This window comes from Rhincodon typus, chromosome 10, assembly GCF_021869965.1.
Source record: "Rhincodon typus isolate 14 chromosome 10, sRhiTyp1.1, whole genome shotgun sequence".
In the NCBI taxonomy this organism is placed as follows: Eukaryota; Metazoa; Chordata; class Chondrichthyes; order Orectolobiformes; family Rhincodontidae; genus Rhincodon; species Rhincodon typus.
Window position 1 is genome coordinate 34,430,608 of NC_063341.1, and position 17,481 is coordinate 34,448,088.

The window sequence follows — 17,481 nt, forward strand, 5'->3', positions numbered from 1 at the left end:
TCAATGTGGACTTCACAAGCTTCAAAATCTCCCCTCCCCCGACCGCATCCCAAAACCAGCCCAGCTTGTCCCTGCCTCCCTAACCTGTCCTCCCACCTATCCACTCCTCCCACCTCAAGCCCCAGCCCCATCTCCTACCTACTAGCCTCATCCCGCCTCCTTGACCTGTCTATCCTCCTTGGACTGACCTATCCCCTCTTTAACTCCCCACCTACACTCACCTTTACTGGCTCCAACCCCGCCTCTTTGACCTGTCTGTCTCCTCTCCACCTATCTTCTCCTTTATCCATCTTCTATCCGCCTCCCCCTCTCTCCCTATTTATTTCAGAATCCCCTTCCCCTCCCCCATTTCTGAAGAAGGGTCTAGACCTGTAACGTCAGCTTTCCTGCTCCTCTGATGCTGCTTGGCCTGCTGTGTTCATCCAGCTCTATACCTTGTTATCTCAGAATAGTAAACTTGTTTTGTTTCACTGAAGCAAATAACAAGCAATCAGTAATGTTGGGAGATGGTGTGATAGAGTTTGAACAAAATCTGACCAGAAAATCATACACTTGGACACTGTCAAACCATCATTTTAACCACTGGTGTTTATGTGGAGGCTCCTGGGGCTAAATGTCCAAAAAGCTATGTGTCTGTTTCAGCAGCCCTGCAAGTTTTGTTTAGTTTTTCCAGTTCATCAGCTGCCTCTCAAATGAACTTTAAATGGACCACTGGATGCCATTGAAGAAATGGATGGGAAAGCATTTCTTACTTTCCCTTCCATAGAGTGTGCAGGAGATTGTAGAGCAAAGGTTAGAGTTAAAAGGTGGTCGATTGCAGAAAGGTTGCCATTTCCTATGCTGCAGCTTTGATGAGCTATTTAAATAGTTTCATTTTACACTTACTGTGAACAGAAGTTTCTGAAGAAGAGTCTAGGCCCGAAACGTCAGCCTTCGTGCTCCTCTGATGCTGCTTGGCCTGCTGTGTTCATCCAGCTCTACACCTTGTTTTCCCAATATTGAAATATATTTTCCAGGGACTTATCATGTACAGATAAAATTACTGATGCTTTTACAATTTCAAACTGCAAACCATCCTGAGCAATAAATTCAATATTTATTATCTATCACCAAGTGTGAAGTACAAATTCTAATTACAATTTAAATGATGAGTAATAAAATTCAAGTTTTAGTGGCAGGTATTGCATTGTATTATGTTGTAAATTTTTATCTCACAGATAGTACACATGAGAGAAAGTGAGCAAGAGAAAGTGAAATTGAGACTAGCTTACCATGAATTACACAAAGTATAATTATTTATACTGGCAAAATTCCTCAATTAGTTCCTAATTTAGCGTAAATTATGACATTGTTTGGAATGGAATGAAGGAACTTTTCCCTCAGAATCTTTACTGGAATGTTTTGCTATTTTGCATTGCACCTGTGCAAAGCCACATTCGGGATGCCTGTACAACTGCAGGCTCAGACTTTATTTGAGGTTTATCAGTAAAATGCTAATGGTTCCTTTACAGTGTTAGCGTTATGACTGGATCCTGGGCAAAGATCCCCAGGTCATTATTGTTCCAGATGGATTACCCAATTTGGTAAACTCCCAAGGCATGGAACTAGTTCCCTTTCTTTACTCACCCATCCCTCAGTTGTTCAGAACAAAATTAATTTAAAATTGATCTCTGGCTGGTGGATGCCTTTTTCCCAGACCAAGTAAATGCATGTTTTAAAAAAGAGTCAACATAACCAGTCTTTATTAGGTTAACAAATATATGAGTTTACTAGTTACTAAATGCAAAAAGAAATAATGCAACACACACAGATTAGGAATAAGAAATGAATCCAAAAAAAGATAATAATTAATAGATATATGATTCAGTCTCTCTGTATAGTTCATGAAGAGGTGTGAAAAGGTAATAGTTGAATAATCAATTTTGGGATTCCTAGCTTTGCTGTTAGAAAATGCTTCTATTGTTCTACTTCCTTCTGACTGTCTTGCTGGCTAGTTGGCTTCTGGGTCTCATAATTACAAAATCCTTTTACTCGCAATGCAGGGGTGAACAGTGGACAATTCTTCAGTTGTGACCTCACAGCACACTAGCACCTGAACTCAGGTTATTGAGCATGGGTACCTGTGTTCGCTAGCATACCTTCTTCCACCAATGCACGCAGATCAGATTTGCAATCAGGTTGCAAAGGGTAAAGCACACAAAAAAAAATGTCTATGAGAGGTGGCTTTCTGCTGAGAGGAGGGAGGTAGTCAGCCGTCTCAGTATCTCTTTTTATTATGTCTCACTATTAGATTGAAATTGCCCTGACACATTACAGGTGTCTCACACAGGACATGACCAGACAGCACTAAATTTGCATCCATAGTCTTTTATTATCTCTTTTAAAAAAGGCATTTTGCAATTAAAAGTTAAGGACATCCACAGACCTTTGAGGTTCTGATTTGTCTTCATGACAGATCACTGGAAAATTGGTCAATTTATGTTTGGAGCTAGCCAACAAGTGGGAACCATTACGGATAACAAGGTGTAGAGCTGGATGAACACAGCAGGCCAAGCAGCATCATAGGAGCAGGAAAGCTGACCTATGATGCTGCTTGGCCTGCTGTGTTCATCTAGCTCTACAAGTTGTTATCTCAGATTCTCCAGCATCTGCAGTTCCTACTATCGCTGGAACCATTAGGGATGTGGGTTTAAAATCTCATGAGGACACAAAAACAGACCTGCAGTAAAGTTACAAGTTTTATAGATGGCCAGGAGGAACATGCAAACATTTCATGATCCAATAAAAGTCTGAAAGAAAATAAAAACTTGCTTCATCCAGAAAAGCCTCCATCAATTCCTTTAAAAAACCTGCAGATGAAGAGCATGCTCTACCAATTTGTGGGTTAAAACTGTAATCAGGGCTCTTACAACTGCACTAGGCTCTCAATTTGCATTTTTAAAAGTACAATGTTTTAAGTGCTCACACTGCTCAGCAACATAAATACCTGGCTAAAACTTGAGTCAATTGGCCAAAGTGTTTCTGAAATCCTCACTAGATCTTCCATTGCTGTTATTCACATGAGAAATGAGCTGCTAGTTAAACATTAACACAGTCTTGGGGGGCAATTATGAATAGGAGTACTGACTGACTTTTTCTCCCTCTCTATCTCAGGGTACTAAGATTATGTCTCTTCTGCCAACTCTAGCTTCAATAAATGACTCAGTGGAAACTGGGGAATGAATCTTGACCTTTTCCTGCAATTACGAACAAATCCATTGAGGGAATATTGGAACTCCCCCACTGCTCCAGTACCATGTCAAAGTATTAACAATTTTCAGACCATTGACTGCCAATCAATTGCAAAAAGCAGCATTTATCTTTCCCCAAGTGGACTAATACTTGAAGCAAATGTTTGTGAATCAGATGCCAAGGAAACTTCAAGAAATTACTGTGAATTCATCCAGTCAAAATGTTCAATTCAGACAGCAAACAAATGATGAGCATTAACAGTTCTACTGGACGACCTTCCAACCCAACATTGAAGTATATAATCATGCTGAACATTATCAGCCAAATATTATTTTCTATAACTTTTTTATTGCTCAGGGAATGTGGGCATTACGCCTAGGCCAGCATTTACTGCTGGTCCTTAATTACCTCTACAATGGTAGTGCTAAGCCTCGAACTGCTGGAGTCACTAGTATGTAGTGACACCCATTGTGTGCTGGAAACGAGCTCTAGGATTTTGACACATAAATTATTATATTTTGCCAGATTATAAAACACATTTATCCTGAGTCATATTAAGATATCAAAATGGGTACTCTACACTTTCAACCCTATGCCAAAAAAGACTTAACTGTTTTCATGATTTCCTTCCTGCCCTGGACAAATTATATTAACAACAGATACAATATCTCAGTAAAGCTGTTGCCATCCAATATTTACTTGATACGCTCATGTAAACTCTCTTTCTACATGGTCAAACCTCCAGCTAAAATCAGTCCAGAGATTAATTCTGAATTTTCTAACCAAGTCCTTTCAAAGCAGAAGACTAGTTGCTTTCTATGAAAATGAATACACCTGTACAATTTTATTTGCCACTCAACAGAAACTCAACATTATCTTGGAACAAAGGGCATGGAGACTCAAAAGAGCAGGCAATACTGTCACATTGATGCCAGATCTCACACAGTTTAAATCCATGTTTGAATCATCCTGAGTAAATTTAAATAGGAGTGCACTTCTAGTCAGGCAAAGTGAATGAGAACAATCAATGCATTTGAATGAAATTTCATTTTTTTAAAAATAGCTCCAGATGTAATTAACATTAGACTAACACCATAGGAGGGTGCAGAATGAAAAACAAGATTTCAATCAATGTTTCCAAGTCACTACTTTTGCTGTTTTGTTGGGGTTATAGACAGAGGTCACCAACTGGTACATTCCCATTCTGGAATCACATCTAGGGGCAGATTTGGCCCTTCTGTGAATATACAAGAAATCTTGTAATTCTTTCCAAAGAATTCAAAATTATAGAATGCCTTATTTCAATCAGTATGTTTTCCCCTAAAGATTTTTAAAACTCAAACTTGGTATCCTGCAACACGTACTTGATTTCAATCATTTTCTCTCATGTTTTGTGCATCATCCATTATAACTCAACACTTCATCTTGGTTTGTCAGTTAAAAAAAAAGTACATACTACAGGCTATTCACCAGCTCTTATTGATGCATCTTTCATGTCAATAGGTAAGGAATTTGCATCCTTTATTCATTCATGGGACGAGGCCATCACTGGCTAGGCAGCATTTATTGCCGATCCCTAATTGCCCAGAGGGCAGTTGAGAGTCAACCAAATTGCTGTGGGTCTGGAGTCACATGTAGGCCAGACCAGGTAAGGATGGCAGTTTCCTCCTCTAAAGGACATTAGTGAACCAGATGGGCTTTTTCCAACAATTGACAACGGATTCATGGTCATCATTAGATTCTTAATTCCACATATTTATTGAATTCAAATTCCACCATCTGCCATGGCGGATTTCGAACCCTGGTCCCCAGAATGTTATCTGGGTCTCTGGATTAACAGTCCAGCGATAATACCACTAGGCCATCAACTCCCCATAAGAATAAGTATTGTCGGTAAGAAAGCCTCTTTTCTTAACGATGTCCCATTGCTGATTGCCCTGTGATGCAGCTTTGTGGCATCCTGATGTTTTCAATCTTGTGACTTATCCTACAGCTAATGAAGTTCTACCATAATAGTTTAATTAGTTACAACATTAGACAAGAAATGTATTCACATCAAGGGCATACAGTGAGAATTCAATGCTTTTGTTTTTGTTTTGGTAGATAGAAACTTAGGTGAAAGGATAAGGTTGAAAATTTGACACTTCCATATCCTAAGGCACACCAAATCCCATTCACCCATTACCTGTTTGGTCATTGAGCTACACAAGCTCTCAGTCTGCCAACACATCAATATTGAAATTCTCATGACAACAAGGTGCAGGGCTGGATGAACACAGCAGGCCAAGCAGCATCATAGGAGCAGAGAGGCTGACGTTTCGGGCCTAGACCCTTCATCAGAAAAGCCTAGGCCCGAAACGTCAGCCTCTCTGCTCCTATGATGCTGCTTGGCCTGCTGTGTTCATCCAGCCCTGCACCTTGTTGTCTCGGATTCTCCAGCATCTGCAGTTCCTACTATCCTTGAAATTCTCATCCCTGTTTTCAAATCCTTCTTGGCTTCAGCACATTCCAGGCATGTAACACCCTCTGGCCTGACAAAGGCTGGCGATTAGGTGCTCCTCTAATTCTGACATGTTGCTTATCCACAACTTCAATTGCTGTACCATTTGGCTGAGTCCTGAGCTCTGGAGTTCTATCCAGAAACTACTTTCTTTTGATTCCTTCATGTGATGAGGGCAGTGAGGAACTTGCATCTGCTGCCCTTGTCCTTCCTGGTGGTATTTGTCAGGGGTTTGGAAGATACTGTCGAAGGAGGCTTAAGTTACTACAGTGCACCTTGTAGATAGTAAACAGTGGCAACATTGTGAACTATCGGTGGTGAAGGGAGGGAATGTTCAAGCTGGTTTTGGGGTACCAATCAAGTGGGATACTTTAGCCTGGTTGGTGTCAAGATTTTAGAGTGTAGTTGGAGGTACATTTATCGAGCCAAGAGGAGAATATTCCATCACACTTCTTGCTTGTAACGTGTGAATAAACATTTGGGAAACAGGTGGTGAGTTACTTGCTGCAGAATTCCTAGCTTCTGAACTGTAATTGTAGCCATGGTTTTTGTAAAGCTAGTCCCCAGGAAGCTGTGCTTTACTGTCACTCCTTTTGTAGACAGCCTTCTTTCCTCTGAAATCTCCTCTAACCTACTTCAACCTCAATGGGTGGCACGGTGGCTCAGTAGTTAGCATTGCCACCTCACAGCACCAGGGACCCGGGTTCAATTTCAGCCTCCGGTGCCTGTGTGGAGTTTGCATGTTCTCCCTGAGTCTGCGTGGGTTTCCACCGGGTGCTCTGGTTTCCTTCCACAGTCCAAAGATGTGTAAGTTAGGTGCATTGGCCATTGTAAATTACTCATAGTGTGCAAGGATGTGTAGGTTAGGTGCATTAGCCATGGGAAATGCAAGCTTACAGGAATAGAGGAGGGGAATGAGTCTGGGTGGGATGCACTTAGGTGGATTAGTGTAGATCTTTGGGCTGAATAGCCTGTTTCCACACTGTGGGGATTCTGTTAAAAAATGTCATGCTGTGACTACTGGTTCATACACTAGCTCCTTTAATTTTCCTGCTCTGATCACACTCCTATCTAGATCCTCATGCACAACCCTAGCCTCACACCACCCCTTATTCAATTCACCTGATTGTTCTTCCTTCCTGACACACCTAATTACCCCATAGTGTTCCTCGCCCTAAATATTGCAGCTCACACCCTTCCTTCTTCCCATTGTCCCTAATGCTGTGATTCTCCCCTCTGCTTTCCAGTTTCCATTCCCCAGGATTCTTCCAGTGTCCCTAACAAACAAGTTCCATTTCCTAATGTTCCTAACCCAGCCCACTCTTACCTGACCCTTTTCTGTACTGCTTCCAACTGACTTCAGGTCCCATTTACACTCTGCCCCACTTAGGTTTGCTGACATCATCCAAAATGGCTGCTTCACTTGGATAAGCTTATTGACTTGGACAGGCTTCATCCTTATACTGTAAGTAACTGATAACAATAAGCAAGCCTGCATTTAACAGTCCTTTCATGAGGTGGTTGACTAGGAAAGGCTTCACCTATTATATTTGCAAGCCTTTGTGCAAAGAAATGATCTACTTATGAAGGAGGCAAGTAACCCCAGAAGTCTGTACTCATCAGAGCGGTAATACGGCCATAATTGTGAACATATATTTCCGGCTTTTACCAAACACAATTGCAAGTGTAAACATAGTTCCAGTGTTCTGGAGTATTAACAAATATTCATGGCATGCTAATGAATACCAAACAGGAGGCAGCAAAGCCAGCCTGCCTGAAAGCATTTAATAACAAAACTTCAGAAACAGTGCTTGGCCTCCTGTGCAATTAGGTTCCCTACCATTTGCCCATTCTCCAGAAAGCTCTGGGTCTAAATAGTTTTGCCTCTTGCTTCTAATACATTTTATAGTCTCAATTCTGTTTGGAATTTTATCAATGCCTTAAAACTTACTTTAAAGTGAATTTTTTGCATTCATTAGTTTTAAAAGCGCTGCTTAGTGTGAATCTGGCCTTGACAATTTCAGGTTCAAATTCAAATTCAGTCTTTTCTAATTCTGCAAACCTTAACTCAGTTACAACTAATTTTAATCCTCCTGGGCTAAAGAAAAACAAGGTCACTTTGATCTGATCACGATCAACTAACCACTGCTGCATCTTTAAATGAGTACAAGTTAAGCCTGTGCAATATCCTTTATAATATCTAAATCATTTAATAGAATGGCCTCTTGCATCAGTATCAGAGGTCATCATTGCCTTTGGAAAAATTCAGAACCATTAGGAGACTAAAAAAGAATGCTGAATAAAGTATATTTGTTGGTAATCAACATTATGTATTGCTGAACTAGCTTCCACTTAATAGAAGTGGTTCTCTTCCTCTGATTTTGAATCTCTTTGAACTCATGCAAGGTTCCCAAAACTTGGAACATTTTCAAATGACTTACCTTGTACTATCAAATGCATTTGTGACGTCTTAGGATTATGCTGGGTCTGGACGGAGCAGGTATATGGGCCATCATCAGTGATTTCTACTTTCTGAATCTGCAGACTATATTCCTGTTTACCGCCTGATGCGATAGACACCCGTGGATCCACGGACCATTTGTCATTCCCTGCAAAAATGATGCTGGACCGATTCAACCACGCTCCCTTTGAAGCAGCATCTTCAAGATAGCACCTGTAGACAATAAAAGACAGAAAATATTAGTTTCATATTCATTTCATATGAAGAAAATACAATTTCATTCCATGGCTTTTGTTTTGAATTTCTTTGAGCCACGCTTCTTTTTCATGTTCTTTCCACCACAGCCAATGTTGCTTGTCAAGTAGTGGTGCTTAACAGGCAGCTAATCTGCTAACATCAACTTTCTGCAAAGAAGTCAAAGGTCAGTGGGGAAGGCAAGAAAGTGGAGTTAAGGACACAATCAGATCAGCCATGATTGTATTGAACAGTACAACAGGCTAGATAGGCTGAATAGCCTCCTCCTGCTTCTTATTCATAATGTATGTATGTGCCTGGTCAATTGAATTTTATCGCTAAAGGTGTTAGAAGGGAAAGATCATGGTATAGTCCTCAGGAGTCTGGATTTCTTAGCTTTGCAAAATACACGTTCAACAATTGGTGAAAACCTTGCCAGCCTCACTTAATTATTTGCTAAAAAAAATGTGCTAGCAACAGGGAAAAAAAATCCCACTGCAATGTATTTATCTTCTTAATGTATTGAGCATGCTCAACTAGCCCAATATTTCATACAGTGGATGTTCTACTGCAGAGAAATTGATGAGATTCTCGTGATTCATAGGCCCTTTAGGACATCTTTCAGTTCAGCTTCTGCACCCGTTTAGTTAATATTGCTTGAATGATCATAATGTATTGTTGTAAAGAACATCGTATGAAGTCCTTCGCTGTCTATGGTATTGCATAATCTGTTCAACCTTGAAACCTTCCACGAAAGAATGGAAGAAGTAACTAATATTGTCTTGCTTAAGCACTATGTATAAAAGTAATTGGACTAATTGTGAGGCCTGTGATGAGAGTTGTTACAATAAATGCAACAGATCATTGAAAGCTGTGTAGAATTAGGATATTTCCCTTGAGCTCCTGGAAAAATAAAAATGTCTTGGTCTGGAAGATAATCAATCAAGGATGTTTCATGTCGAACATATGGTTAATAAGGTTTTCAGCATTTTGGAGCAAAAAGAAACTTGGCAAGACCTTTCTGCATAAGGTGGAAAAGCTGTATGAAGTTCACAAAGTAGGAATGAATCAACTGAAAATATTATTATCTCATTACAGAACCCACACCCTGATTTACATACATTGAATAAAACATTCTACAGGCCCACGTTTCCCTGACTGCTACAATCGGAGAGTGCTGCATTGCACTGAGACCACTGGAATAAGAAATCATCCTTTTTTATGTCCTTGAGAAATTGAGGTTTTGATCAAGAATAAGAAGGAAGCATATGTCAGGTATAGACAGCAGGGATCAAGTGAATCGCTACAAGAGTATAAAGGCAGTAGAAGTATACTTAAGAGGGAAATCAGGAGGGCAAAAAGGGGACATGAGATAGCTTTGGCAAATAGGATTAAGGAAAATCCAAAGGGATTCTACAAATACATTAAGGACAAAAGGGTAACTAGGGAGACAACAGGGCTCCTTAAAGATCAGCAAGGCTGCCTATGCATGGAACCGCAGGAGAGGGGTGGATATGAAATGACTATTTGGCATCAGTGTTTATTGTGGAGAAGGATATGGAAGATAGAGACCTTGGGGAAATAAATAGCGACATCTTGAAAAATGTCCATATTACAGAGGTAGTGGTGCTGGACGTCTTAAAATGCACAAAGGTGGAGAAATCCCCAGGACTTAATCAGCTGTACCCCAGAACTCTATGGAAAGTTATGGAAGTGATTGCCAGGCCCCTTGCTGAGACATTTGTATCATTGATAGCCACAGGTGAGGTGCCGGAAGACTGCAGGTTGGCTAATGTGGTGCCACTATTTAGAATAGGTGGTAAGGAAAGGCCAGGGAACTATAGACAGTGAGCCTGACCTTGGTGGTGGGCAAGTTGCTGAAGAGAATCCTGAGGGTCAGGATTTACATGTATTTGGAAAGGCAAGGACTGATTAGGGATAGCCAACATGGCTTTGTGTGTGGGAAATCGTGTCTCACGAACTTAATTTTTTTGAAGAAGTAACAAAGAAGATTGATGAGAGCAGAGCGGTGGACGTGATCCATATGGGCTTCAGTAAGGCATTCAACAAGATTCCACATGGTAGACTGGTTAGCAAGGTTAGATCACATGGGATATGGGGAGAACTAGACATTTGGATACAGAACTGGCTTGAAAGTAGGAGACAGAGGGTGGTGGTGAAGGGTTGTTTTTCAGACTGGAGGCCTGCGACCAGTGGTGTGCCACAAGGACTGGTGTTGGGTTCACTGCTTTTTGTCATGTGTATTAATGATTTGGATGTGAACATAGGAGATATGGTTAGTAAGTTTGCTGATAACAGCAAAATAGGTGGCGTAGCGGGCAGCAAAGAAGGTTACCTCAGTGTACAACGGCACCTTGATCAGATGGGTCAGTGGTCCGAGGAATAGCAGATGGAGTTAAATTTAGATAAATGTGAAGTGCTGCATTTTGGAAAGGCAAATCAGGGCAGGATTTATACACTTCATGATAAGGTCTTGGGGAGTGTTGCTGAACAAAGAGACCTTGGAGTGCAGGTTTATAGTTCCTTGAAAGTAAAGTCGCAGGTAGATAGGATAGTGAGGAAGGCATCTGATATGCTTACCTTTATTGGTCAGTGCATTGAGTATAGGAGTTGGGAGGGCTGCAGCTGTACAGAACATTCATTTGGCCACTTTTAGAATGCTGCATGCAATTCCGGTCTTCCTGCTATAGGGAGGATGTTGTGAAACTTGAAAGTGTTCAGAAAAGATTTACAAGGATGTTGCCAGGATCGGAGGGTTTGAGCTATAGGGAGAGGCTGAATAGGCTGAGGCTATTTTCCCTGGAGTGTCGGAGGCTGAAGGATGACCTTATAGAAGTTAAAAAATCATGACGGGCATAGATAGGGTGAATAGCAAGGTCTTTTCTGCATGGTAGCAGAATCCAAAACTAGAGGGCGTAGGTCCAAGGTGAGAGGGGGAAAGATTTAAAAAGGACCTAAGGAACAACCTTTTCACGCAGAGGGTGGTGCTTGTATGGAATGAGCTGCCAGAGGGAGTGGTGGAGACTTACAATTATGACATTGAAAAGGTATCAGGATGGGTATATAAATAGGAAGGGTTTAGAAGGATATAGGCCAAATGCTGGCAAATGGGACTAGATTTATTTAGGATATCTGGTCAGCATGGATGAGTTGGACCGAAGGGTGTGTTTCTATGCCGTACAGCTCTCTGATTCTATGAATCTAAGTAATCACCTTAATTTAATTAACACCTCCTTAATATGTCTCAAACTGTGCTGCCACTGATAGAGTCATAGAGAGGTAGAGCATGGAAACAAACTCTTCTGTCCATGTTGTCCATGCTGACCAGGTATCCTAAATTAATCTAGTCCCATTTGCCAGCATTTGATATCTGTTATTAAGTGCAATTTTACGCAGATAAATGCAGCAACACAATTTTCACCAGGTCAGATTACCTGATAGTGTTGGGAATACGGTATGAAGGGCATAAGGCATGCCATAAAGCCCAGAAGGTGCAAGTAGTTGCAGATAAGAAACTGGTCCATGTAGAAGGCATCCTCAGCATTGCTGCATGTGACATAGTTCTGGCCCATACCTCTCCTTGCCACGGTGATCACCTGAGCCATCTGCTGCATTATCTGGAGATTGAAAATGGACTGCGTTCTCAGATACATGATGCACAAGCTTCTAGATAGAGGAGCAGAAAACTTACCCAAAATCACCCTCTTCCTGATGGCTACAGTTGCATTGAGTTGTACAGAGGCATTCAATGTGCAGTCACCAAGCTGAGGTTCTGCCTATCTTTGATGTTGCAAAGGATGGATCTGGTCACATTGCAACAGAATATTCCAATACCATGCCATACTGCCTGTCCTTCGTGGAGACATTTATGCAAAAAATCTGTTGACTAAAGGCCTGCCAGGCAGTGGTCAGCACAAAGTCCTAGCGGCCACATGGAAAACAGAAGGGCAGGCCTTGTCAGTGAGTTCCCTAAGCAGATTGTCAAAGTCATTTAGGATTTGGCAGAACTTGCAGAAAAGCATCAAGATACAGTTTGCTTGCCAGTTGAAAAAGAAAGACCTTTTTTGCAAGATACTTCCTACAATCCTAGAATCTCAACCTCGCCTCACGTTGCCCTTGAGATGGCTTTAGTAAGGCCACTGTGACTGTTGTCTACTTCCTTGTGGAATGTGTTTTTGCAAAGAAAGTCTGGAAAGAGATGCAGTGGTTTTTTGTTTGGGTTTATCTAGGGCAGCTCTGTAATACAGGCCTCAACGCACGATGAGCAGTTTCCAGGGATGCAGACCAAGAAAATGTAGTTATGGGACCATCAAATTGGTGAAAAACTGCATTCGGTCTGTTGGAAACTATCAGTCTTCCAGTGCAAAGAGCTTTCTTTGATTGAATACTGCAGATTGGCTGGGGGATGTTCTAAAGTTGCTGCAGTGGTGCAATGGGGAAAGGTTGCTTTCTTAAGGTCCTTCAGCCATAGTACACCATTGTTCAAGAAACTGTTGAGCCTCTCAGTCTGTATGCCGGACATGGAATGAACATGATGAGTATCAATATTTTATTGAGACATTTTAAAGCAGAGTGTGTAAAGAAAATTTTATTTCTGTTACACTTTCTAAAATGTTGAACTTGAAATGTCTTGCCCTTGGGTTACATGATTGACATGGAAAGCATGTTGTAAGTAGAAAGGCTGTTGCAATTGTGTGGAGATAGCCAAGAATGAAACATGATATATGGTGAGAAGTTTAACTTTGTTCCATTTTTCATTTGCAAATTGTTTGTAAGGTACTTTTAATATTTAATAAATAAACACAGGAACAAAAACAAAGTTGCTGGAAAAGCTCAGCAGGTCTGGTAGCATCTGTGAAAGAAAAAAAAAGTTACTGTTTCGGGTCTGGTTCTGAGGAAGGGTCACCGGACCTGAAATGTCAGGTCATTTCCTTCACAAATGCTGCCAGACCTGCTGAGCTTTTCCAACAATGTCTGTTTTGTTTCCTGGTTTACACCATCCGCAGTTCTTTTGGTTTTTAATAAATGATAAAACTTGGGGGAAAAATGTACAATGATCAAACTAATAACTGTCATACCCAGTAAAGCAATATTCATAACTTCAAACACTGACTGTATTCCTATGAAAACTTCTGGAACTGTCTTTATCCAAAAGAAAGGACAGTCTCGAAGTGGTTAAGCTGGTACTCAAGAGTCAAGTGATCTTTGCTTAGTCAACAGCAAATCTTAAGAATTCAAAATGTTCTAATCGAATAATCCAGAATGTGGTCCGCCCATTCAATTTGGCTATGTGGGCATCACTGTCATTTATTGCCCATCCTTGCTTACCCTCAAGAATGTGGCTGAGAGCTGCCTTCTTAAACCACTGCAGTCCATTTAAAATGGACATATCAGAATAAATGTTATCTGTGGGATGTACAGTTTGTAGACCCTTAGGGATCTCATCTCCAAGATCAATGCTTCACCAAGAAGAGCTGAAAAGATCAGTTAACCACCAATGTGTGCAAACAACCACTATCTTCTTTTATAAAACATTGGCTTTTTAAGCTTTAAGCCATTCTGGATGGACAATGGCCATTGATCATGTGTCTGAAACTTGCCTCCAATGCTGAAATCCTTTATTATTCTAAGGTAGAAGACAGCAAAAAGAGACAATGGCTACAGAAAAAGCCTGTTTTAACTTTGCCTTTTAAAGGTCCTGGAGGCTGTGAAGTCTTTATAAAGGCTCGGAGCCTGACTCCTGTAAAGAAATGCATGTGGTCGTCCCGCAAAATAAGGATCATACTTAGTCAGGACTAAAGAAATCTATGCATGGAGTTTTTTAATGTGAGGAGCTGTTGCGCTACGGCTACCACTCAGTTCTAGTTGACCAGGAGCTTCGTCTCCTCTTAACTGGATCTCCATATGAAAATCACCACTACCCCCAACATCATTTGTTAACACTACATCAATGAGGTCACCCACTTGCCGCACCTAGAATGCAGAATTTCAAGGAGAGTGATACGGAGACTGTAGAGATCAATATCACAGAAGAACTGGCAAAGCATCTTTCATCTTCCTGTGACTCCAAGCAGTGTGGGCATCAAAAACCATTAGCACAACCATAAAGCTATAGCTCTACATGTGTATTGTTGTTCCAAATGCAATCCACTCCAGCAAGACATGAAAGAGAACAGCAAGAAGTTCTTTGAAGGCACTTAGCCTCTCGCTAAGGTTCTTCTCTCCTCAGTTAACTCACCAGATTTTCCAAAGTCCAGGAACAAGAGTTGCAAGTAGAATGTGCTAAAATAAAGGCCATTTATGGCCACTTATACATTGAAATTGATGAGACATTTGCCATGGCATTATCTCATTTTAAGTGAACTCTAAGTCATTTGTGAAATAGTTTTCTGATAACTGTATGAATCAGTTTAACCCAGGAAATTACATACGCTTTTTAAACAAATTCTGGAGGTCAATGCAATTTTGTGTGTGTGTCATGTGTCATAATGCAGACTGTGAATTATATACATACAGGCTTTGACATATTCAATTATAGGATGCAATTTAGTTCACATTTGTTAGGAGAACTGTCTTCTGTCAAAGAGGGCCAAGAATTATATACGGAGCAGCTACAAAACTCATAAATCATGGGTATCAATATCAGTGACTGGTAAAATGTCAGATCATTAACATATTGCAGTTAAGTAAAAACCACAATTTAAAAGCTAGCATTTTCCATTATTATAATCTCAGTATTTTATCTTGCAAGGATAATTTGCTGCGTACATTTCTAAAAGCACTTAACAAACACACAAGAGCCCCTGTTTCAATGGCCTCAGTTAATAGATGAGGCTTTATCTATGTATCTGTGAACATCTCATTCTATTTTAATTTGTGGAAGAGAGCATCACTCAAATAAAACCTTGTTGGCTTTGATGAAGGGTATAAACTGCCAGATTAACCTATCATTTTTTCTCTTTCAGTTAATGGACTGAGATTCTCATACATTTCCACATCAACAACACAACTGCGTATTTCCGCTCCCATAAAAATCAATGACTCCATCCCTGCATCAACTTAGCTGTTGCTGAAAAACTGATCCACATTTCTTTACCCTTGTAGTGACTGTAATGAGGTCAGCCAGGTGGACCTGATAGAAGGAGTTCCCTGACTGGGGCTATTAATCTGGTCCAGTCAGGGAGCCCTGGCTGGCAGGAGTGTCAGGCATTCTGTTCACTCTGAGACCCGGCTCTGAGTGAGCTGGATCAGTGTCAAGGACTCTCCACGTTTAAATAAAGGGTAACTTGGTGACGGCATACCAGCCTCTGTGGAGTCATTTCACCCTCCCCTAGGCTGCCTTCCCACATGTTCTGTGAACTTAAGGTCATCCAAAACCCAATTTCCCGAGTCTTGACTGGCTCAAGTTCTGTTCCCCCATCACTGCTGTCACTGATCTATATACTGGTGTCTCCTTAAGCACACTTAAACTTTAACATTTTAACTTTTGCTTTCAATTCTCTGCATAGTCTCACTTGTCCATATCTCTGTAATGGTCTCCAGTCTCATAACCTTCCAAGTTAGCTATACTCCTTTAATACTAGCCTCTTCCTACTCGTGAATTTAATTGTTCCATCAATTGTAGCCATGCTTTCAGTTGACAAGGCTTTAAAGTCTCAAATTCTCTCTCTAAACCTCTCAGCCTATTTATTCTCTCTCCTCCTTTAAGAATCTCTTTACAATCCAGCTTTGTTTCCAGGTCCTTGATCAAATTGATAGAACCTATATGGCTCAATGTCAAACTTTGTTTTGTAATGCTTCTGTGAAGTATCATATGACCTTTAATTACATTAAAAGGTGTTATGTAAAAAAGAGTTATGATTGTTTTTGTTGTCTGTCCTGCTGTGCACTAATTTTCTTTTTATATCTGCTTTCCAGCATCATCAGTAAATGAGCTATGAGAAATATCATATTATACCTTTGCTATTCAGTGACTGACATCTCTCCCTGTTATTTGTAGTTCTTGTGCTTCACACTTTTAAAACACTGATTGGAAAGGTCACTGGTCTGAATCTAACAGTTGCATTCCCAACAGTGCCACTGCCTTGAATAGCTAACTCAGGATGTGCCAAGGATCAAGCTGAGATCTTTGTGGTCCTTAAAGTTCAATCTTACACATGGTTATTTATCTCTCCATAATGCTGTTTGGACATAATGATGGAAAATTTGAATGTTTTCTCATTCATTCACAGATGCAGGCAATGCTTGCAGCATTTATTGTTCATCCCTAATTGACCAGAGGACAGTTCAGAGTCAACCACATTGCTGTGGGTCTGGAGTCACATGTAGGCCGGATGGGGTAAGGTCAGCAGCTTCCTTCCCTAAAGTTCGTAAGTGAACCTGTTAGGATTTTTCCAACAATTGGCAACAGTTTCACGGTCATCTCTAGACTCTTAATTCAATAAAAAAATCTGCTATTTAAGTTCTACCATCTGCCATGGCAGGATTCAAACCCAAGTCTCCTGGGTGTCTAGATTAATAGACTAGCAATAATATCCCTAGGCCATCACCTCCCCATATATAGCAAATGAAATGCACATTTTGGCAATTCACAGGGAACAGGAGAGTGGCATCGCTAAAAAAAAAAACAATACCTTTGCTGCAGCCCAAATTTAACTCCAAATGGGTTTTGAAAGTAAGTAGTAAGGTGAGTTTGAAAATATATTCTCTGCTTTGGCAATGAGAACAGACTACTTTAATGCCAGAGGTTCATCTATATCATGGTCTGATCTCCTTCAGAGGTCATGGCAAATCACTAAAGTTCACAGGCTGCATACGAATATGTGGGTAAGGTATTTTGGTCAAGACCACATTTGTAGGAAACAGTCTCTGCCAGTGTTCTCCCTGAATTGATCTCTTAGTGGCCAAAGTGCAGGTTCATTTAAGGACAATTAAGAATAGGGATACAGGATCTTGATGGTGGACCAGGCTCTTCAGCATGGAAGGAGCAGAAGCCTGCTCTTGAGGTAAGGGAGAGAGAGGGTGTCTTTATTTT

The 17,481-nt window shown here is 40.7% G+C and overlaps 1 protein-coding gene across 1 annotated transcript in view; it reads right to left on the reverse strand.

Moving 5' to 3' along the window:
* Window positions 1-17,481, reverse strand: part of negr1 (neuronal growth regulator 1) — a 462,491-nt gene that overhangs the window by 134,935 nt on the left and 310,075 nt on the right. The window contains exon 2 of the mRNA XM_048602091.1: window positions 8,173-8,405. Within this exon, the coding sequence (XP_048458048.1) occupies window positions 8,173-8,405 (233 nt within the window). The remainder of the gene's footprint in view (window positions 1-8,172; window positions 8,406-17,481) is intronic.